At 37.7% G+C, this 25,107-nt stretch overlaps 2 protein-coding genes across 2 annotated transcripts in view; both read right to left on the reverse strand.

Annotated features, from left to right (window-relative positions):
• TEK (TEK receptor tyrosine kinase) overlaps positions 1-2,660 on the reverse strand; it is a gene marked incomplete at both ends in the record, with an annotated part of 44,878 nt that extends 42,218 nt beyond the window's left edge. The window contains one exon of the mRNA XM_082013023.1: positions 2,609-2,660. Within this exon, the coding sequence (XP_081869149.1) occupies positions 2,609-2,660 (52 nt within the window). The remainder of the gene's footprint in view (positions 1-2,608) is intronic.
• A 10,670-nt stretch (positions 2,661-13,330) lies between these two features.
• Positions 13,331-25,107, reverse strand: part of IFT74 (intraflagellar transport 74) — a gene marked incomplete at both ends in the record, with an annotated part of 40,038 nt that continues 28,261 nt past the window's right edge. Inside the window, 6 exons of the mRNA XM_082013106.1 lie at positions 13,331-13,446; positions 15,246-15,306; positions 17,694-17,819; positions 18,489-18,652; positions 22,452-22,578; positions 23,524-23,621. Coding sequence (XP_081869232.1) covers positions 13,331-13,446; positions 15,246-15,306; positions 17,694-17,819; positions 18,489-18,652; positions 22,452-22,578; positions 23,524-23,621 — 692 coding nt within the window. The remainder of the gene's footprint in view (positions 13,447-15,245; positions 15,307-17,693; positions 17,820-18,488; positions 18,653-22,451; positions 22,579-23,523; positions 23,622-25,107) is intronic.

Consider the following 25,107-nt stretch of genomic DNA (forward strand, 5'->3'; position numbering starts at 1 on the left):
CTCAGAAGATTCTGTCTGTCTTGGAGAATGGAGACATTTGACAATGTATTTATTTTCTGCCAGAAACAATCAAAGAAATGTGCTTGAAGCTGATTTTAATTATTGCTGGTTTCCACAAATCTCTTACTGACAGTGGCCATCTTGCTAAAATAAGGCCCACTTACGAACATTGCTGAGAGTTAGCCCACTGTGAGATGCTGCAAGCAAATTTCCAGACCCTCTGAGGATGTTGTTAAAAGGCAAATGGCAAGTTCTGACATTCCTTGCTTTGTCCTCAGCCTTCCAAGGGAGCAGGTGAGTCTGCAGCTCTTCTTTGGTCAGGACTTAACAGATCGTACGTAGCCACAACCTTGGGGTTTGAATCCATACTTCAGGATGGTTGTCAGGATCATTTTGATTCTACAAAATGTTGGCTGGTGTAGAACCAAACAAAAGAAAAACACATGGTGATGCTTAGTCTAGTTTCAAGAATCTGAACAGGATTCTTGTTCCCAACAAGAACCCCTTGTCAGTTTAATTGATCATTTGCTATGGCAAGCAGTGACTGCATATACAGTGCAAAAGTGAGTATTTGTGTATATTTTGAACGTTACTTTCCAAATCTGATCTTTAAGTCTAGCTGCAAATGGAGTATTGTTATTAAAAAAAATAAAAAAAGAAAAAAAAAAGAAATTAAGTCAAAAGCCATCTGATGGTCTTCACCTTGGAAAAGGGTGGAGTGGATTTTGTGCCTACCCAGCAACACACCCAGAGAAGCCCATGATCATCAGGGACAAGGTTAGCCAGTTCATGGCCCGTGGCAAGTATAATGCCTCCCCTGCTCAGGGAATGTCATTCCTGCTTTCCTGAGCTCCGCCTGCAGTATCTAGAGGAAAGCGGGCTCGCATTGTCTTCCACCACTCGCCCCAGGAAGCATGATATCATTCTCAAACAAAAGCGGGAAAGCTGACAGATCTATCGGGATGGGTGTGACTACAGCACACACCTCGCTGGTCAGCCCCTGTGGAAAAGGCAGCGACTGGCAGCTCTTCCGTACTGAGCTGTCTGTGCGTCTGTCTTTATAGCTAATCTCCGCAGCCCACTTTTGTTTCTCCCATACTTGTGGCTTAATGGACGTTGCTTGCTTTCTGTGTCAGTTAGGTGTATGTCACCACGTAGGGAAACAGGAGAGACGAGGCAAAAGACTTGGGGTAACGGGACTTTCTTTGCTTCTCCATCCATAACGCTCACAGCACCAGATACCTCCTTAAAGCGAAAAGTTGGAAGCGATCTGAGGGCTAAATAGGTTGAATCAATGTGCAGCTAAACAGTCAAAAAACTGAAGCCACAAAAGAGGAATTGGTAAACCATACGCAGCCAATTACAGCAATGACTAGATAAGAACACTTCCAAACATGCATTCAACAGATTTTAAACACATCTTTTTTGCCTGTATTAATCTCTAGACTTTTACAGAAGCCAAAAGTAACATCTCAAACCAATTTGTTCATAATTTCACTTAGCTATTAAGTGACTGCCAGTCAAGACGATCTGGAAATTGTAAAGCAAGTTACACGGCAATGAGGACTTCTGCCTTTCCTTGCTACTTTCTGGCGTTCATTGCAGCACAATCTACAGTTTTACAGAGCATTACCTTTTTACTGTGAGATGGACTGGAATAACCGACGCATCTCTCAATGAAATGGTTAGGAGTGAGTTACGAGCCTAAGGTTATTGTATCAGTTGTATTTCTCGTTTACAGATTTTGCTTGGTATGTTACCAAATGGCTAGAAAGTTAAAATACGGATAGCAAAAGCAATACTCAAATGCTGAGCACCTAAGAATCTGATGGGAAGAGCACAGGCTCCCTCAGGGCTCTGCTAGTGACAGCTTCAGCAACGCATCTCTAACGTTAATGCTCTGAATACTATAAACTGAATTTGCATTAGTACAATCTTACTCTACACCTTTCTGCAGATGTTTTTTATGACTAACTTTTGCTGAACTAATGACATTTGCTGATAATACTAAATCATTATTATCTATATTTGAAGTGTTATTAACTGATCTTATGCAACGTGCATTTTTCTGCCCTTTCTGTCCACTGACTTTCACCTACATTCCAGTTTGGCATCTTGTCTAAAAGCTTGTCTAAAATCAGGTACTGGAAAACCTAGAAATGTCAACATTTCCTACTGCACAGCTAGTTCATAAAGTCAGACACAGAAAAAGGTCGACATTTCATCTGTGTTTAGAGCACATATTCTTGGGGGAAGACATAAATGATTTCAAAGTAATGAACTTTATGTAAAAATTAATACTGTTATACAGAAGAGAAACCCTATTGCAATGTGTGTATGTGTCAAGAAATAACTTCAACAATGAAAAAGAGGTAGCAGCTGGTTCTGCATGTAACTAAATCCGCCCCAATAGCTTGGCCACACTCGTGCCCGCACTCACTGTAAGAGCGTGGCACAGAGATAAGTGGACTCACTGGAACAAACAGAAGTACGTAAATCAATAAAGTGCTGGAGCAAGGAGTAAGGAGTCACATGTTGTGCCTGAACATCGCATGAGAAACAAGGAAAGCGTGACAGGTCGACTACAGATAGGAAAGTAAAGGCTTACCTGAAATCATCAGGCTGAATCCATAGAGAACTAGATGTGCTAAAGGGTCCATGATTTCCAAAATATATCCATCCAGTTCTTACAGTCACTCATGGAGTATCCTTTTCTGAGGGTAGACGTTTACCGGTAACTTTTCTGCATGGTACGCTGTTTACAAGTCAAGAAATCGTAGCACTGGTGCAGGCTGGAACAGTCTCATTGCTGTCTGAGTACAGGGAGTTTAAGTTCCTTTTTCCTGTTTCCTTTGTAGATTAGGATAGGAAAGGCAGGATCTTAAAGGCATTTTTTGTGTCAGCGGGACTGCAGGGCAGTGCAAATCCCATCCATCCAGCAATACATCAAAACAGTTATCTGGAGCTGCTGGAGAAGCGGCGAACTGCTGTTGGACACAGTCAGCAAAACAGGAACAATGATGGCATCCTCCAGCAGGCGGGCGAGCGCGCCTAAGAAGTCCTCCGCTTAGGTACCGTAGGTGGAAAGTGCCATCCCCCGCTCAGAGTGCAGATCTGCTAATTTCTCAGGGTGCTGTCATCTTTTCCCCTATTCATTTAATCCATGTGTAAGCTGCTGGCTGCAACACATGTCAGCACATAGAAATAAAAATATGAAGTAAACAGTAACAAAACAACCAGCTGAATCCAGTATACACCAAATCCAGCCACAACGCAGCAAACTAGTCCATTAGTTCATGTGCTTTACTGGAAACAATATTTCTTACGTCTGACAATTGGAAACAGGCTGAAAACTTTTTTCAATAATAAATAGCACCCGGGGTTATTACGACTTCAGTGAGATGAAAATCTCACATCACTCAGAGAGGTCTCAAAACTCAGAAGCTGAAACAAAACATGAGGAAAAAATAAAAAGAAAACCACAAAAAATTAATGAACTAAATGGAAAGGCAGCACTCAACTATATAAAAAGAATTGCAAATAAAGGGCAATTTTATTTACCACTTGACTAAATATAACCCATGACAATGTAGCATTTGAAAGTCCTGAAGTTGTGCCAAGATGCTAACACCCAGAATGACTTTTACAGAAATACAGAAAAGCGAATAAGCATCATTTTGGAAATGGGGTATGGGTTGATCCTACATTGATTTAATTTCCTTAGCAAGACCTTTTAGCCTTCGCTGGTGCAGCTTTCACAGAGGAAGCCCTTTACACTCAAGGCCTATTGCCATGTGGACAGATTTCAATGCACTAACCCAGAGCTGCCCCTTAAATGCCACCCATCCCCCTGAAAATATAACTGAAAGCCAAATCAAGTAGGAACTTAAACCAAAAATACCCTCTGGGTCCAAAAACACAGTGTGAAGTCCAAGCACTCCTTAAATTCCATTTTGAGTCTTAAAGGAGGCAGAATATAAGATAGTTACCTGGTCTCGTTCCAGATGAAAACACACACATGTATTTTGTCTGTCTTTGATTATTGAGAATGTTTTCCTCTGCTCTTAGACATGAAGAGGCAGTGATTATCCACACTCCAATTGCACATTAGCCTTTATAAACCTGCTGGTACATCAGAATATCAGAATACTTAGTGTGTTACCAGATACTAAGTGTTATCATAATTCCTATCTAGTTGATAACTCTGTTTTGTTGCTCCTTTAACTGACTTCTAAAACAGCCTATCCTTAATTTTTCTTCAGTGTCTTTCAATTTGCTGAGGGGTGGAGGTGTTAAATAACTTCAGTCAAGGCTGTGGTTCTCCAGATTGTTATTGTGAGCTTAGCAGAGTTTTTAAACTTTGCATTTAAATCTCATTCCCCAAGGCGTAAACAGGTCACTCCAGTTTTAATGCACCTAAATGCAAAGCAATGCATACGGACTGCTGCTGGTACTGATTTTCCAGTATGTATAATTGGACAGGTCAGCTCTTCACTATGTTTTAAAGAATCAACTTGTACCTTCTGATTATTTCATCTGCTGTGACCAGGTAGCTATCTCCAGGACGAGAGCAGACAGCCTAAATGTGCACTACTCCACAAATACAAGAAGGTTGCAAAGACTTGCTGAAGCCAGAAGAAAGGAAGTATGTACTTAGCCAAGTCAGAATTTGGTTGGGATACCAGCCTCAGCAGGCTCAAGTATTTGTTTGGTGTTTCATGATATAATTTCATCTTTGAAGAGGTAAAGAAGAGCATCTATGATTCAACAAACACTGAAGTACTTGTTTACGTGTAATAAGCATTTAAGCTTAGATCTGTTTCTGTTTGGAAGGCTTTTAAGTGCCACAGTTTGATTATTGCTTCCCCTGATGTCAAAATTAATCATATCATAAGCTTTTGCTAGACTGTGGAATTTAAAGGATTTCACTATTCTGGCTTATTCTCACTCATATTTAAGTGTCTGCCAGCCCTACCTTCCATATTTTCATCCTTATATTTCATGTTATTAGAATACGAGTCTTCCTAAAAGTATGTCATATCAGTTTTCTGTCCTGTAAACTAAAACCTGTATGACCTAATAATCCGTCTGATTACTGAACAACACAGAAGTTCAGTGCAGTTGTCTGTCCCTTCCACCAAGCATCAACGATATCATAGCGGGATCCCACGCACAAGCCCATCTCTAGCTATCTAGTCCTCAGCTTATGTTGACTGATCTACAAACAAGAGGGTTTTAAACGTCAGCCTGTATTCACTATTAAAGAGCAGAAGAATTGGAAATAGCCTTCTGGCAAGAAGTGCAAGAAACTGGGCTAAAAGTGAGGATGGCAGGAAGAGTAAAATATGAATACCGAGTTACTCTAGCTTTTGTTGCATGTGGGTCTAATAGAGGCTGTTGACTACTGGGCTGGCCAATGAGTGTGCCCATGCCACATTCTCAGGTGGGTTTGTAGGTGTATTTGGACCCCATAGACTACACCCCTTGTCTTTTCTAAATGTGCTTGGAAAGACTCAGAAAGGCTGTCCAGCCCCATGTGATTGCTGAAGTGTTGTCCTCAGGAACATCCAGTTTTGCTGATTAATACATATCAGCATTCACATCTAACTTAACACCCATCATAATGGCATGCATGAATTTTTAAATTAGTTACAGCAGGGAAACAAATTGTCTTTCAACATGCAAATATAACCCTAACATTAAACATGGTTTTTCATAACTCTGTCTCCTGAAGGCTAATTTTATGATATGCCAAGTGCCCTGAACTCCTGACACCAGGCTTTCCTCTTTAGATAAGCAGCACACTTGTCTCAAGGGCAATCCATTCATACATTTGTAGCACATGGAAATATATGAGGAGGAAAAAGAAACAATGCCAATCTGCACTTCTTTAATCAGGTAGATGTGTTAGTAGAAAACACATATCCTCTCGCAGTGTCTGGCTGTATTATGCTTTTTGGAAACAAGCCATTACTTTGGCCTTGACATGATGTTAATATGTGTTAGTGGGAGGCAGTAAAGGAACTGTAGGAGTTATTACTCACCACGATCAGCTAATGTCAAGCGGAGGTTCAAAAATGATGGAGCTTATGCTTCTTAAGCAGATCTTGTTCTCCCCTACAGAACAGCCTACGCCACTGAGGCCAACAACAGCCCTAAGCCATATATTTTGGATCACCTGGCACTGAGAGGTAGCAGCCAGGTGGCCAGTCAGAGGACATGGGTTGTTGCTGGTCTAAGCGGTCAGGATGAGGACTTACCCCTACGCAATGCGGTGGCAGTGTAGAAACTGGAGTGAGATAAGGGCTTCTGCGGTACATAAAGAGAAGTCATACTAACGTGGAAGGGACAGTGAGGAGGAGTGGTGATGTTTTAACAGGTGGTTTTGAGAAACTTTAAGGTGGGGTAGAAAAGGTAACAGAGTCTGTTTTCTGCTGCAGCTCATTCTCTTGACTTGGAAGCCCGTGCTGAGGAGGTGCAGTTACTTCTTGCTTTTTCTACTGCCTCTCCTGCATATGCATGCTCAAAAGGTAACTCAGGATTGTAAATACAGCTATGATCAGATTTTTTTCTCAGCATTTTTATTTTCTTCTCAAAAAAGAGCTTCTTTTGGATTTTCAGGAGACCATAGTCTGGAAAATGGCTGAGCATTGAGCAGTCTATAGAACAGCCTCAGCCAAAGGGAGCTGTTGCATTCCTGTCTTCCTTGCTAGTGAAATGAAGGGAATTTACTACAACGGAATTAAACACAGGATCTCATGGGAATCTCAGGTTTCTCTCAAGGGGAAAATTCAGCTGATGAAAGAACACAGGAGTATTTTAGGGACTCTTTATCAGTAAAGTCACTGTGAAGGACATCAGGCTGTTTGACTAAGGTCTATACTCTGGAAACTTGTACTTTGTGCATCACTTGTATCTTGCTAAATAGGCTTTATGTAGATTTTAGGCCTGTTGTCAGCAGAAGGACAAAAAAATAATTTTTGTTTCCCAATTCTTTGCTGACAAAAGGGACCGAGACTATCTTAAAAGATGCTTGGAGAAAGAGTGAGAAGTGAAGAGCCAGCAATGGTGATGGCCACTGATATGTCAAACAAGTATATAAAGTCACATGGAGTGAGAAGTAAGCAAGCTAGTTATATCCCACTTAGTTTTTATGAAAAGTACACAATGGCATCCTTGTTGCCATTGCTTTTTGAGCCCATTGTTTTCCTACTTTAGACCATGTCTGTTCTGTTTTTCAAAAGATCTGGTTAAAACAGATTATTCTGAACATGTGCTAAATTAACCCCAAATCAAGCTTTTGTTTCTCTGCCAAGATTGGATCAGATTCTGGGAGCACAGACATAAGAGATGTTAATAGGCCTGCAGCCCTGAAGTCGAAGTCTGGAGATGAATGAGATTCTCCAGCCTGAAAGAGGCATCATCCAAGAGGAGGTAAGCAGAGCTCATACAGAAGCTACAGAGTTCACCATTTTTCTCCTCTCTGTTCCATTATTGCTTTTCCACTTAATTTTTCTACAATACATTTTGAATGACAAATAAATCTGCATATTTTTGTTTAATGGTAACAACTGTATATCCAAATGTCTTTAAGATATTAACACTGAGTAACCTCAAATGATGCACAGCAATAAAAATATAACTGCCTAAATTAGCCCAGCATTAGCAAGGCAAATTTCACATCTCTGCAATTTGGAGAGATAAAGACTAATTGTGTAAGCCACTTGATATACCTGAAGTTTGCAGATCTGACTGCTGCTTCCATGGACCAGGAAATGGGTCATGCTAATTAGATCTCAAGGTTAGTGTTTTCATCCATTACAGCTACCAAAATACATTCTTAAAATCCTGCTTGCAGGACCCACTATCTTCCACTGAATTAATTTCACACTGTTGATGTGATTCTAATTGTAATTTTGAATTGATGACTGCATCATTTAACCTTATTTAACAGGCATCCAACCAACAAGTGCAACTTAGTGGTAAATTTGCTATCCACCTGGCTCTGCTTCCAAATTTATGTCACACTGGGATTGGCCAAAATGTTGTGCTAATATAGGAGACCCACACGTGCACTGTTGGTGAGCTGTAGTGTTACAGTTCCTTCTCTTGAACACTCCAACTTCCACTTCAGTCTTCTTTCTGTGTGAGAGAAAGATTTCTAAATGGCAAATTTTTTTTGGAGTTTGAACAATATAATTTTAGCAATTCTTGAAATATGGAAGTGTGAATGGCATGCATGTCTCATCTTAATGTGAGAAGTTAAAATGTAGATTTCCATGTTGGTAAAGAACTTCAGTAACTTTCATCTCAATAAGCCAAAAAAATTAACAAATACAGCAAACTTGAACACAAGTCCAAGCCATTAAGTGCCCTCTCTTCATTTACTTTGGAAGAAGAAAAAGCAAAGGAAAGATACTGAAAATCTGAAGGCTTTATCTGGAATTTTGTCTCCCATGCATAACTGTCAGGGTGACTGATACTATTGCTAATTTCTGCTGTAATAATTATTTTCTTTTTCTTTCTAACTTTCCAAGGTATTGAGTCTCCCTCACCCCATTTGAGTATTTGTGGGCAAACTCATGTTGTATGTCGGAGACAGAGGTCTCGCACCTTACTCATCCTTTGCTGCACAGCAGAAATCTTGGGCCTGATCCAAAGATACCAGTGTTCAGTGAATCAAGCTCAGTCACTTTAAATGAATGTAGCTTTCAAGGAATCAGCTTCACAAGAGGAAACAAGAGCGGATCATTTAATGTTTCTGGCTCTTTTTTTTTTTTTAAATGTGGGAGGCTTCCTCCATTTCACACATTTGGCATATTGTCCAGTTAGTCCTCCTTCCTGAAAGGAGAGCCTGCAAGTGTAGACCGCAAGTCAGGACAAGGAACATTTCTTCCTGTGCTCCAAACTTCTACTGATCCCAACGAATGACCAATCAAAGCTGGGATTTGAATTCAGATCATCTCTGCAGTCATAAATTGCTTAAAGGTTTCCTTCCTCTTTACCACAGAAGAAAAAGATGGCAATTATTTGGTTTGGGAGTAATTCAGTTCCCCTTCCCAGTGATTAACCTGCACATTGTAGCATTGCCCTGGCTGGAGTTGTCCCCTACAATATAAAGAGCATTCAGCGTCCAATTAGGATTCACTGTTGTGCATCTGTTGAAGTCACTCCAGTTTCATGACCTCTTTCAGAATCTGAGATATGTTTTTTTCACTCCAGACAATTTGCCACATCAACCCCACCCAGATGCCTTACTACTATGAGACATGTTTCCAAGGAGTTCACTCAAAGCAGATACTTCGCGGAATAGTTATAAAAGTAGTTTAATATATTGCTCCTCAAATTAAGATATTCTTATGGCTAGTGCCCCATCATTAGGCCTCCCTTATGCCTTGTATTTTTGTTTTATGCTAACAGCAGAAAAATGGCAGTGCACTGGAAGATTTTACAACCACTTCAATTTGGAAATGTTGCCCTCTGACTGTGAAACAGCACATACCACTTCTAAGAAGCATTAATTTATGTTGTCAGGCAGAAAGCACTAAAAACAAATCTCAGTGTTCTACCTGTCTGGAATTGCTCACAGGAATGTTGCATGTTGTCTTCTAAGCTCACTAACTTAAGGAAAAACATCAACTCATTCTGAAAGTAAGTTTTTTTGATCACAATGGAAAACTGTGGAGGTAAGATGAAGCAGGAAGATCAATAAGAGGATTAACTCTTGCCTGAAGCAAAAAAACAGTTTGCCTGAAGATATGATGATGTCCCTGAATACGGAAACAACATTGCTGCAGTGTCATTCCATCGTAAGCTGGGAACAGTGACAGTTGTTCCTATGCTCACCTGCATGCAAAGAAAAAACATAACATAGAAATAAAGAAACCTTTGGTTGACAGATTTTGAAAATGAAATTCCAGTGAAGTGGGATTTGGAGTGATAGATACTGTAAAACCTGGTATCCTAATTCCTCAGTGGCATCTTCTTGGAGGAGGACCAGGTTAGGGAACTTTTAAAGAAACTGGATATACCTAAGTCCATGGGGCTTCTTGGGATGCACCCACAAGTGCAGAGGGAGCTGGCTGATAGCGTTGTGAGGACATTCTCGATTACCTTTTTTTCATGGTGATAGGGAAAGGCTTCTGAAGACTTCAAGAAAGCAAATGTCACTCCTATCTTCAGGAAGAGCAAGACGAGTGAGCCAGTGAACTACAGGCCAGTGAGCCTCACCTTGATAACAGAAAAACTGATGGAGCACCTTATGTTGGAAACCATTTCCAGATACATGAAGGGAAGGTGATCGTGAATAGATAGCATGGATTTATGAAGGGGAAATTATGCTTAACCAATCTGATAGCCTTCCACAATGAGGTAACTAACTCAGTGGGCAAGGAGAGAGGTGTGCATGTTGTTTACCTCCACATTAGCACGATGGTTTCCACAAAATCCTCACAGATAAGGTGACAAAGTATGGGTTAGGTAAGTGGACAGTGAGGTGGACTGAAAATTGGTTTGAGGCTCACTGTGTGATCAGTGGCCCAAAGTGAAGCTGGAGGCCAGACAGTAGCGTGGCACCCCAGGGAGGGATACCTGTGCCACTACTCTTAACCGTTTCACTAATGACCTGGATGATGGGTCAGAGCACACCCTCAGCAAGTTTGCAGATGGTACAAAGCTGTGAGGAGTGGCTGATGCACCAGCTGGGTGTGCTGCTGTTCAGAGAGACCTCACAGGCTGAAGAAGCGGGCAGACAGGATCCTATCTATCTCATGTAATTCCACAAAGGTAATGCAAGGTCCTGCCCCTGGGGATGAACAACCCAGGCACCCATACACACTGGGGGCTGAGTGGCTGGAAATCAGATTTGCTGAGAAGGACCTTGGGGTCCTTCCCAGTGGACACCAAGCTGGCCATGAGCCAACAATGCATGGCAAAAAAGGCCAGGATTATGCTGGAGTGTGGTAGGAAGGACATTGCCGTCAGGCTGAGGGAGGTGATCTTACCTCTACTCAGCCCTGGTGAGCAGAAGTTTTAAATCTCTCCATCCCATAGATGCTGCCACTTAATCAATGTCCTCTCAGTTTGAAGGCATAGCATAAAATGGATAAAAGATTGCCTGGGTAGAGAGATCTCTCCTACTGATCTTGATATACACACAGGACCTTTGGTAAAAAAGTGCTGTGGGTCTGGTACTTAAACATGTATTTAAAAAAAAAAAAGAGTTAAAGAAAGGGTTCTTTTCACCGAGACCTTAGGAGCTAGATATGGATACAATTTGCTCAGCTTACTACTGGGAATGAGCTAGTAACCTCCTAGAGGGAGATCAAACACTTGCTGCATAGCTCACCATTTAGAATCCACAGAGTTCTTTTCAGCCACGGGTGCTATGACCATGATCCAGGTCCATAATGGTGAACTGTTAAAAGAAGGAATGATTGACAAGATTCTGAGACAGAATCAGGTAATCAGGACATCCTTCAAGAGAACAAGGAAAAGAACAGCATGTTGGAGACAGGGCTTTTACCACAGGCATCTCCTGCAGATCGCAACAAAAACCTGTGGACTTTACCATGCTATCTTACAGAATCACTACCAAGGAATAAAACCATCCCCTGCCCTGAGTGAAAGAGAATTTAAAGCAGTCTGTTTGTTCAGTCTGCAGCTTTTTTCCATTGTTCATTAAAATACGTTATTTTAGCACAAGTGGAATTCAGGAGGCGATCTCTCCGGCTGATGGTTTGATTAGTGAGAATATTAGACTTCAACTTTATCTCAGCAAATAATGGGCTCCCTCTGGAACAGCTGAAACTTTGACAGGAAGGAAGAGACATTAGTGGGAATTTCCCCTAGATAACAGTCCTTGGTTTATAGAAATCCTGTTCCATTATCTCTAAATATTATACAGACATGAATATACAGAGCAACAGCATTTACTGTGCTGAATTTGGAAACATGCTGCTTTCTGCAAGAATCTTTAATATTTTTGTTTTACTTACCTCGTCATACTCAAAATGACAATCATAGATTTGGAGAAATTTAGAGATAAAAATACAGAAATTCTACTTTAACAGACCCGGCACATTTTCTAATTCTTTGTCTACTCCAGTTCTGAAAAGTGAATCACATAATCTACTTCTTTGTTGGAAAACTTTTCTAAGAGAGCAGAACAACTATAAATCCAGACTTCACTGTTTTTTATTATATTTTGTAAAAGGCTAGATTACTGTCTGGCTAAGATTCCCATCTATAGTCAACTGTGTTTTTTTCTCTTTGATCAGAACTAGCTTACAACACACCAGGTGGAGAAAATTATCAATAGGTAGTTTATAATTACATTACATGTAGAATGTGAGGGAAATATATCTACACTGAAATTTCATTTTATGTAAACATTTTCTGAAATTTCTGTATTATAAAACACATTGTTAATTTTGTATCAGTCCTGGTTTTGTTCTGTGTTGAATCTCTCTATATATATTTCTGTCAAAGCAGAGGTTGCATATGACACTGCAGCTTGAAACCTGAGGGAAAAAAAACATTGCAGAAAATACAAATAATATTCCCTTTTACTTCCTTTATTGGTGAACACTACAGAAGTAAAATGTTCTGCACAAGGTCAGTATTAGCTATGTTTTACACCTTTTAATCCCAGCTCTCCCAGTTCTCACCTTATAATTACAGTAAAAAAATAGAAAATAAGGAAGTTAATCAGTTCTCCACTGGGAAATGAAAATTTGCTGAAAGATCCAAAGTACATTTGCTTTTACTATAAGACTTTATACTGTGAGGCAATTCTGATTAAAAAGGATGCTTATCTTCCTTAGATGTTTTCCTTACTTGTTATAAATTGCTATTTAAATAGTGATGGTATGCTGATATTACCATTTATCTTATTACACACTTCATTTAAGATAATGCATATGAGAGCCTGTCAGGCAGTCCTTATTCAGGGAAAACTATCCTGTTTGGCAGTGACAGGACTACAAGACAATTACAGATTCATTATGCGAAGCAGAATGAAGTTTCACATTTGACATGCAATCCAGCAATAAGCCTCAGCAAAATGTTCTGATGATTTTACACTTGTTGTGCAGTATTTCCTTTTAATTTCTACAAGTTTCTAAAATTCCGAATTTATTGCTAAAATTTTTAAATGTTGCAAAAGGAGTGATACTATTAAAACCCCTGACTTCCAAAAACCGGAAAAAATACTTTTAAGAATATCTGTCACCGAAGTGGTGAGCAAAGGAGCTCAGTAGTCCAGCTTTCCATGCTGCCTGTGCACATCTCTCATTGCTGGTCCATTGGGGCAGGAAGGAAGTGCCTGAGTTCAGTTCTTGGTGTTCTGTAAAGCTTCTATGAGAGCTTTGTTGTATTCTGTGACCAGCTTTCTCACGTTCTTCATTATTGGCTGGTAGTCACTCTCCTGACTTTTTGTTGCTATGACTAATTAAAAGAATTAAGGAAACAAACTGCCAGTATAAGTATTAGCATCATGAGAGATCATAAGGGAAACACAATACAGTAAGCTTCCTTTTGTGAAAACTGTCAAGGATTGCAAGTAATGGAAAAAACTCAAACTGGGTCTAAAAGATTTACACCAATTTACTAGCTGCCATTTCATACCAAGCATGGTAATAAAAAGAGATTACATGCCTGAGTCAGCTTTGTTTTCATACCTATAAGCAGTAGGGCCCTCATGGAAGACTCTGCCCATTGTTACATGGCAAACAAAACCATTTCAAGGCACTCAGCTATTTACAGCCATACAGTTTGGCACTTTAGAACTCCCAGTTCAAGTTCTTGGATAGTCCCAGTCCAAGAAAGCAGGACCTTTCTTTTCACTAGCCCAAGGAGACATAAAACTCTTAGGTATAAGGGTCTGCACTTGTATAGGTAACACACTGTAGCAAGTTAGGAGGCACTTTTAATATCCTAATCAATTTTTTCTCTTGGTTTGTTTTAGAGCTTTTTTCTGTTAGTAAAAATAACATCTAAAATTCTTGCCTTAATAAAATATTCCTGTAGAGCCTTCTTCATAGAGGAGGTAGCTCCAATTACATTACATTGTCCAAGATTTTTTTTCATATTTTTTTCTAAGAATTAGAGCACTTACCCAATATAAGAAATGGGATATCTAGTATATGAAAAAGATAATGCTATATTCAGATCCTGTATTATTATTCTTTTTTCCCTCCCTGATGGCTAGGCTACCACAAAACTGCCTGAAATATATTCTTGTGCCATTTTCTGAGACATGTCGCAATGTCTGTCATCCAACCTGCAACACTGGATGATATGATCTAGTTTTGCTCTTACTTCTACAATTACATTTGTACTATAATCATATAATAGTGATTCTATGAATCTTTGAGATTTCAGATCTTTTGTTTCCTAAATAATTTTAAAGAAGTGAATTTATTGCAGTGAATTTGAAGTCCCTAGAATATAAAATAAAAGTACAACTATGCCCTATTCAGATCTCTACAACAACTATGGAGAACAGTACAAGATAAGAAGAACCATCACTTCTACTTTAAAAAACTTTCAGTGCTTTTGCTAATTTCAAAAAGTACCTTATGAAAGTCACTTGCAGCTCATGTTTTGGAAGGTCTTATACGATTAGTGGAATGTGACTCTTTAATTAACATCACATAATGAGAGTGCTACAATGCAGTTCCCCCATCCCAACCAAGTTTGCAGCTGAAGCATTTCCTTGCCATATCTTACCACATTTACCACATTTATCTGATTTTTTCCCGCTAATGTGCGATTCCTCTTTTATTTGATAAGAAATACATTAAATGCATATAATTTGTTCTTTGCTTTTTCATCATTGTTATTTATGGTGTTTTAAAACAGCAAAATACCATGCAAAGTCACCATGCTATACAGATTTTCAAACAACGCTAAAACTTGATGCATAATTTCAGAGAAGACTGAACAGATGTGAAGATGATCTCATACAAAACCTAATGGTGAAACTGACCCAACAGGAAGAACTCCAGACTGCAAGACAAATCTTATGCTTTAGGACCCCGTAAAATTGTTTCAGACAACACATGCAAGCTTTGCTATACATAATATCTATCAGCTAACTAGACATTTGCAAAGCATTACCTTTCCCCTCCTCCCCTATCTCCTGCTCCCCATTCCGTCCTGTCTTATTCTGCTGGAGGAAACAGACTTCTTCCTCAATTAATACACTGCATGAATTTTACTGTATTTCTTAAAGAAAAGGATACATTCCTTCATCATAAAGTTATTTTGCTCATGGTGCTGCCACTTCCTCTCCAAATTTGTAAGCTGAAAACACAAAAAGAGCCAAAAATTAAAATTATAATTATTACACATGTATTTTATACATAGAATCTCAAAAAATCTATCCCCTTATAAGGTCAAAGTTTTTTCACAAAAAATCCCACAGAAAAGGGAAACAATGGCAATATGATTTTTAAAGCTGCCAAAGATTAATCTGTATATAATTTAGCAGTTCATACATCTATTTATATAAAAGCACTGCATGTAACTGCAGTGGTTATGGAAAAAATCAGCTGAGAATTCAAGACGTGTCATATAGGGAAATATATAAGCAAGTCAGAAAAAGGTGAACACTGCAGGGAGACACTAATTCTCATTATACTTCGTATCATTTAAATGATCTCTTCTTTAAATCAGTAACATCTAAAATCACCACAGATACAATATTTCCTGACACTGTCTTGGACTTTGAGCTATACAGAAGAAACTTCCTTACTTCCATAGTTAAGTTTCCTGTCTGATGCCAGAAGCTGTGATAAGAACAGAGCTGCAGCGAGAAGATTGTAGGAGTGTGGGTTAAGTGCTGGCACTTCTTCAATACTCTCAGCATCAACAGGAAACTAATGTGGACATTATATCGATGGCTGCTTCCTTACAATACAATTTTATAATATTTGTTTTTCTGATGCTACTGTTCAAGGTTCTGCATTTCAAGATATGCCGATGTTATTTTTAAATGCAAACACTGAAAATCAATCTGAGACTAAACTTTCAGTGGAAACTAAGGTAACAAATTAGGAAAATATTGCAACATTTTACTTAAAAGTTTATTCTTATGCTAGAAGATACGAAAATAGTTGCTAAGTTACTTAAAATAAATCTTACAGTATCTAGTGGATAACATCAGTTACTTAGTGTACTGGTTCACAGCAAACATGGCAGTCATTTATTTCCAAGATATGATATTTCTAACCAATTATAATTTTAATTGCCCCCTTTGCAGATGTTGCTAGATGCAATAGAGCCAGTAAAGGAACCTAAGTTTAAAATACTGTCTGATATACACCAAAGGGAATATTCAGTGCATTTTTATAGTAACTCGTTGAATGCCACAACCCATACAGTTGAATGCTTCCAAAATCGCCCAGACCCTCAAGATCTGTAAATGCTAACGGTACTTCAAAATGCTTGATGTATGTCAATTCATCAGCTATTTTAAGATATACCTGTATTCACTCTCATGAAATTTACACTCGTGACATAAAAAGCAAAGAAACGAATCTTTTTTTCACACATTGAAATAGAACTGTAGTAGTACAACTACTATTATATAAACTTTTTAGCATCATTATGCAAGTATCTTAACACTGGCTAGGTATCTGTTTCTGATTTACATAATCTCTAGGAGTAAGAATCTGATCTTGGCATAAAAAATATACAGTATCTGAAGTCCTGCAGACTTTGGCATGCAGCTTTGGGGGTTTATATCATCACCCCAGATTTAGCCCTCAATGATCATATGCTAGGAGTGCATATGTGTGTCCCCTCATTTAGAGCTACACCCTCTCATCTGCTCCATAAAATTCACTCCACAAGAAAGTTAACTTCTTCACCTTTTAACTGAATTAGAAAAATTAACCATTCTAAAGAACAAAGATCTCAACAATCTGATACAATAAATATCAGTGAAATGCAGAGAAGATAATATAATTTCCATTTTTCAGCTTACTTTGAGGTTATCAATTTTCCTTCTGTGCATTCAAATCTATATGCCAATAAACTTTTGTTGCCAAAATTACTGCAATTTATGGGTGTTTATAATGAAAGAATCAAAGCTGCTCAAGAGTTTATAAACTTATTTCCTGATTCACTTTTGAAATGTAAATGTAAATATACTCATACACCAAAGTTCCTTGGGTTTAAAGAAGTCTGAAGAAATCCTAAGACTTCAGTGGTCTCCAAGGAGCAGAAGGATTGGAAAAAGGGAAATGGAATTAATAGTACAGATTGCAAGAAAAAACTTACCACCATAACTTTAAAAGCAAAAGGAATCTTATCTAATTAGTAGTGACCTTTTTTTCCTGTAGTTTCTAAGTTGGTCCCCAAAACTCCTCAAGCAAAGGAAGGGCAAAAGGGGGAGAGTTCTAAGCAACATTAGTACAAACACTTAAACAGACGATTTGCCCAATTTTTAAGCTGAGAAAGACCTGTTTCCTAGTAACTTTGAAATCCAAAGCTTACAAGAAATTTATTGGCATGATATTAACTTTGGTTTGAAAACAGAAAATACAACTATGCATTTGCAACACATAACTTTGAAAACCTTTTGAGAAGGAATAAACTGATTCTGCCCATACAATGCTTCCTGTGTATAAGAAAACCAAAACTGTAACCGAAACAACTGAAGAGATAATATGTAGCTTGAGCTATACCTGAGAATGCGTCTCATTCTCTTGCAGCTCTCTCTTCAGTGTCTCATACTCTATATTCAAGTGTTCCATTATTTTCTTGAAAGCATGGCTACATTTTGTTAATTTTTCTTTGTCATCCTGGAGTCTCTAGTTGGAAAAAATACAACACAATTTGATTAAAGGATGAGCTAATTTGCTGTTGTTTACAGACAAATTATTTTAAGCTTTCAGGATGCTACTTTTTCTTCCTTTCAGAACAAGATTATATGCATAAAGAACTCCTAAGGCTTTTCTCTAGCAATGCATGCTCTATATTAAAGATCATATTCAATCGTTATGAGCAAGCTGTAGGTATAGACCATACTGTATCAGCACAAGTGGGAACACTGATGTCAGGAATTTGTGGGAAATGTATCGCATGTGAAATGGGAAGTGCTCTAGATGGAGTTTGTCTTAGAGCAAATACGTGCAGAATACATTTTTCTTTTTTGTTTGGGTTCTGTGGTTACAATGTTGAATTCAAACTTATGGGTAGTCATAAATTACAGCAGAAAAGTTCAGATGAATCACTAAAATAAATGGGAAATTTTGTGGAAGGAAGTTGTCAAAAGGCATTCAGCTGACAGCCTGCTATATGTACCCAGTTAATAAGTCACATATATAAACAGAGATGCATTTGGATTCATTTGCACCAGTGTTCAAGCCCAATTTTCAGTTGTCAGTTAGGATTCCTAGTCATAGACCTGGATTCCCCGCTACTAGGTGCTCAAAACCACACAAATTCTGTATAATCCAAGGTTTCATTCGTTTCATTACCTTTTTCTTCTCTTCTCCTGATGCTTTCAGAGCTGGTAAATCATTATAGACCTCTAACTCCATTTTTGTTTGTTCAATTTTGTCTTTAAGAGAAGCCAGTTCATCAACCATCTTGCTCTCCAAGAGTTCCATCTTCTGTAGGTCCATCTGCAGTTTTTGACTCTCTAGATCACCAGATACACAATCTCTAATTAACAGTACTTTTTATTTCATAATACATTGCCTAGTACATAAAGGTTTATGCTACACTTAAGCAATACAAACAGCTCCTGCATATCTTTCCGATTTTGAAATTCATGGAAATGTTAATGTGAAAGAAAGAAAAAAATTTGATCTTCACAATCATCCTGTAAGTCAGACTTGTATAATACAATTACTGCATCATACTCTGCAAGTGAAGAGTAATGAAAACATGGTGATTTTGTATATTAGTGTGGTATTTCTGTTTTTAAAGTTGTTTATGGATTCAGTCAATTTCAAGTCTTAAAGCAGTGGTGATACCTTACAAAAAGTTAACTGCAATAATGCAGACAATTAAAAAAAAAATTGTTTCTCTTTAGTTTTAATTTAAATTTTAGTTAAAAAACTAAAAAATGATAGTTTTTAGCATCATGTTGTTTCATTTATGTTGCTTGTATAAGACTTAGTTTTATGAGAGTAAATGACTGAATTTGCTTTAAACATTCACTCTGTACAGGAAAACACTTCCATATCTCCATAGAACAAGAACTGTCATAGCTTACAAAATGAGTGTGTGCCACAATATACAACATTTAATTCTGACAATCCATTAAAAAGAAACAACAGAGATACAGGTAATTAAAGGATTTAGAAGTATGGATGGATTCTTATAGGAAAAGAGATGTAAAGACTGAAACTGTTCAGACATGAGATGCCTAAGAGAGGACACAATAAAGATACACAAAAAATAAAATATACTTTGATTCAGTTTTGGGGATCAGTTATCCACCCTGAGGGTGGAAGGACTAGATGTGCGTAGACTTGTTTTGCATGGTTTTCTGACCAGCAGCTTTGCTGTCATATTTTGTTCATGTTCCTGAACATTTAAACACATGGGTACATATCTTATGTTTCAGAGCTGTGTCTAACTCAGAAGAATGATACAAATAATGCAGGTCTTTTCCCTACAGTTTAAAATGTCAGGCAAAGCGGGCTATTGGAAGGAATGAGACAACACAGAGAAACTTCTCTTGGCATAGTTGGCATATTTTTCTCACACACGCAGATTTGTGCTGATCACCTGGAAAATGGGTAGGAAATTCTCCCGTCAACTTAATGAAGGCCACAGAGATCTTTATGGCAGAAGGGAGCGAATGTGCATATGTGGCAGAGGGAGAGTTCACATTTCCAAAAACTGTGGGTATGGCTTCCTTAAGTGGAATTATTTAGTAAAATCTCACCTGATCAAAACCCTATCATAGCAAGATTTTGGTACTCATCTCTCCTTTTGTGTATTTATGCCATATACTAATTTTTTAGAGTGAAATACTGTCTTTAATCAACATTTCTGGCTTATTACAGAGTGCTTCGGTGATTTCCTTAGGAACCTCAAAACAAATAAAAAAACAAAAGCCAAGATTTTTGTGTACAATATGTAATTATCCTGAAGGAACATAGTTCCATAAGGTAAGATTGAAAGGGTCCTGTATGTGCAAAAAGCATTTATATAAATATGAACATTTTCCATACTGCTAAATAGAAGAGTTTAAAAATAAAAGGTTTGGAACTGCATTGCATGTCTGTGATTCAATGTTTATGCTGCCTTCCACTCTAAAGGGCTCAGGAAAACACCCTCCCAGTGTCTAAAATATTTCATAACTGCCCACAGTTTCACTTTGAAGTTCCTGGTATTGGTCAATGTCAGATTCTAAAATACAACTGAACAGAGCTCTATTTCTCTTGTTCCTCCAGCACTGTGGTTCAAAGACAGACAAATGCTTAAGGACCTCAATGAATCATGTCTTTAACATTAAAACCAGTAAAAAACACAATTATAAAATAAAAATAAATCAAATTGGAGAGAAATAGCAGAAAACAACTTTCGATTTTCTTAAGGATTTATTTAGGCCTAATTACAGTATTTTCGCTTTTTATGTAGTTGTTCTAATATTTATATTTCGTTATTTTAAAATAATACATAATTGACTAATTGGGATTTATTTTACACGTAAAGAGTAACAACAACATAAATGCCAAAAAGCCAGAAAGGATTCCTAAACTGTTCTGTCTATATACTGATAAAAACTATGGCAAGACAGCAATGGGCTACTGCTATCCATTGACACTTTCTGGAGAAAAGGAAAGAAACTGGAAGGGGTAAATTTTATCCTTATCCAGCAACAGCCTCAATGAAAAAAAGTCAAAACTAAAAAACCTCAAAACTTCTCCAGGGGAAGAGACAGGAAGAGGATGCAGCCCAGTTCCTTCTGATACACCATGAAGTTGCAGCGTCTAGCAGGCAGTGTGTACACAGTAGCAAACTCTCAGACCAAACTACGGTGACCCAGGGAAATGTTTTTGGGAAACTATGCCATCAGCAATTTTGTTTACCCTTCATGGTTTCCTTTTTTTTTTTTTTTTTTTTTTTTTAAAGGGTTCTGCTGGTGCACTTTTTATATCTTTGTTACCGTAAGAAAATATGGAAGATGACTGTGCTAGTTCAAGGGTTAGGAAGAACTTCAACTGTGCAAACTGAACATTCACTGTATTTTTGAAACAATCCTAAGTTGTTTATTACAGTATCTGTGACTCCTTGCTTTTAAAAGTTTACTTACGAATCTTTTAAATTATCTGCTGAAAAGTATGTGCTGTAATTTCCTTCTCTCCCCGTGCAAAGAAAGAAATATGTCTTTCAATAATGTCTTTATAGCACTATGTGCTTCCAGAACATCCTTATATTGTAACCTGATAAGAATTGATGCTTACACAAAAGAACAAAAAGTCATAGTTGAACTTTTAATGTATGGCTCAGCTTTTTAAACTATGCTAGAACTGCAAAATGAGTATTTGCAGACAAGCGAACACTGAAGGTTCAAACACACAACAAAAAAACCCAATTTCTGTAACATTTTGTGCGTAACAACTTATTTGCACGTAACGACTTTCAAGTTACAACGCAGGCTCCTATTTTTGAAAATTACTACCAAGTACAGCACGTAATAGCCTTCTAGCAAAATGATTTATGGTTCTTAATTCCTGCCCCTTCCTTTCAGCCAAACAAACAAGGAAAGGCTTGCTGAACCAATAATGATATTGGCAAAGGCTTAGAATTATGAGAACAATTCCACTATAAACAGTGCAAATAAAGAATTAAATAGATCCTTGTTACGGAAATGACAGAAAAACACTGTCTGCTTTTTGAAATTACAGGCAAGATCCTGCAGATTCTCTGCACTTAATTTTAAGTATTTGAGTATTTCCAAAACGAAATCAAAATGAATATTCACTTTGCAGGATCAAAGCCTGAGAATTTGAGAGCTATTCACTGTTGTTGCCAGTTATTCTCTCATGGTACACACCACTTTAGAAAAGTACAAACCATAAGTAAGTGATACTAAGAACTACATTCACAAATAATACGTGGTTAGATAACTGTGGTAGTCTTTACTTCAATTTATTAAACACTGTTTTAAGATTGTGAAAAATGTTTATTTCAAGGTGAATATTATTAAAGTCTAACTTCTAGCTCAAAGAACTTTGTAACCCTGTATTCCAATACAACTGTTTCACATATAACTGTGCAAGGAAGCTGATCTTTTTCTGATAATAGTAGGTGAAATATTCCTGAGGAATATAAATAACTTGTCACCCGCAAGAATTTCAATTTGGCAACTTGCCACATTATTTGTATTTTAATCTTCGGAGATCACTGATCTTGTACTTGTTATAACAACTCAGGTAATCTTAATTTTTTTAAGGAATGAATTTCATTGCTGAGCTCACCTGTAAGCAGATTCTTAGCAGTGCTCTGTGATTTCTGCATTTCATTTGATTTGAAAGTGAGGTCTTCCTGCATAATCTTCAGCTCTTGATTGGTAACAGATGAAATTTGTTTCATACGATTCACATTCTGTGTATTACCAACAACAATAATGAGAACATGCTGTATCTTTGAAACAACAAATGGTAACTGGACAAGTAAAAAACTCTCCTGTCCTAGTACATTGTCTATTATTTGGCTTTTCTGCTACAAAGACTGAAAATACTAGAAATAGTCTGAAGTGATTTTTTTCATTTTGCCAACTTTTGATAAAAGATCTACTGACAGGCCAGTGAAGATGAAACAAAAATGTAGCAAGTATAAACTGTGTTGCCACATCGATCTCTTCTAAAGTAAGTGTCGTTACCTAAAATATGCCTTATGGTATACCATACTGAAAGAAGATAATTAAAGTGATGATATAATCGAAGTATTACTCAGCTGAAAGACTTCTACAAAAGAAAATTCCATGGGAACCAAAAATGTTAAAAGAAAACATGGCTTGAAAGTGCAAAAAATGGCAGACTGCAAATGGGAACAATTTCTAAGTGTTTACATTAAATATTACACAGCAGGGTATTCCAGACATAATTTTAGTATATCAGAGAGATGACTGGAATATTGTAAATTACTTAATAGTAGTGACAGAATAACCATTAACTGAGATTTGCTGACTTCAGGTAAACAAAATATTGCAGTATTCTGAAATGTTTATCATTAATAGAATAATTTTCATTAGAGCAATGGTGATGAGTTACAGCAATTATGCAAACATTTCTTTTATTCTGGTAACTAGTATTTAATATTCAAATCTCTTTCCACAGAAATAAGGAGAAATTAAACAAATCTTTCTTTTTGTTGTTGTCATTTGTTTTTTTTAACTACAGCTGTACATGGTTTAATGTTTAATCCTCTGATTAAACATTAAACCTGACTGGAGAATATACAAAAACACCATCCTTCTTTATTCATTCATTCTACTGTTCGGTGCTTCTAAACTCCTAGCTTGCCACAGGAAGAGGGAAATGCACTTACCCTGCTTGAGTGCTCCAGGAGTGCAACAATGTTGGCTTCTATTTGGGTCTTTCGTTCCAATTCCTGATTCTTCACCTCTTCAAAAGTCTCAAGAAAATCTAGAAATTGATAAAGGCAGCTGCTATTTGCATGGGTACAGCACAAGCCCTTGTCATTTCCAGTTAAAACTTTGCATTAAATTGATAAGCTGTACAATTTCAGAAAGGTTACTCTAAGATTAATAGTTTATTTAAGAGACAGGTGGTGGAGTCCTTGAAACTTGTCAACTTATGGGTTGGAATGAAAAAGAGGACACTTTTTCCAGAGATACATATTTGACTGATTAATGATATAAAGTCACCACCTTCTTCAATACTGTTTAGGTGAGGGTTGCCACCCAATGGGAAAGGAGTTTCATCATCATCATTTCTGAATGCTTTCTGAATGCTTGTCCCAGCAGCTGTTGGTCTTCATTTTTCTGAAAGCTATCAAAATGGGCTACTAAATAAAGGAAATAGGTGACTTCACTATCTCTAATGGCCTAGACTAAGTGCCAAACACTGCTAAGGACCTGAAACCAATATTCAGCTGGTATAATCTCTTTCTTTCTGTATGATGCCCTTTTGCTGAATCTCTAACTTGTGTTCATTCTGGTAAGTGTCCAACTGAGTCTGACAAGACAGTTGTAACGGTGGTATGCACTCTATACTTGTGTCCTAGGCATACTATGAAAAAAGGGTGTTGGACACATCACTTGCAAGTCAGAGGTCTGTCTGACCTGATCAGGGTTGATCATCCCTCTCCTGTTGGGTCTCCTCCTGAAACATGGCTTATTTACATAGAAGCAGTCAGCAAAAATAAGAGTTTGCAAAATTCCTATCTGGATGAAAAAGATGAGAAATGCATGTTTGAACAAGAAGGATTAGGTAATAGTAAATTCAAGATAGGTTATTTGGGAAGAGAGAAAGACGACAAGAGTAACTACTTAATGGAAATACTAACAAATCCTGAAGGGACGAAGACTGACTGGAGAATTGTGGATTCCAGGGCACCTATGAGTTTTTAAAAATACCTAATTTTAAAATTCTTTACTAATAAAACATTTATCGATAAGAAAACTATTGTAATATCTGGCATCATCTACAGTGCTGTCCATGAAAGAGTTAACAGAGATGCTTCACAGAGTACAGCTTCTAAAACTTTTAAAGGGGATGTGCATTCTTGGAGCCTGGGGACAATACTAAGATACTACAAAGACTATCTCTGAGGCAGAGATTTCAGGATGAAAGACACTCAGAATTCTTAGAGGTCAATGAATGGCATTAGACAACACTAGACAACACATCTGCAATGTGCACAGCTGATTGCTAAAAATAATGACTAGTTCTGATGCAGATTCAGTTGGCTCAAAAAGTTGAAATACAGTTTCAGTCCATCGGACAGTGACTAGTAACTGTAGAGAACAGTACTTGGCAAGAATGTAAGAAGGTTTACCTTCTGCCAATGCTGCTCTGAACTAGTAACCAGAAGCATAGTGAAAACCAAAGCTTAAACGGCCTACAATTGAAAATATGCTAGCTAAGTGTTCAAGTGCTGAATAAGACC

Source organism: Phaethon aethereus, assembly GCF_964289735.1.
Source record: "Phaethon aethereus genome assembly, chromosome: Z".
Classification (NCBI taxonomy): Eukaryota; Metazoa; Chordata; class Aves; order Phaethontiformes; family Phaethontidae; genus Phaethon; species Phaethon aethereus.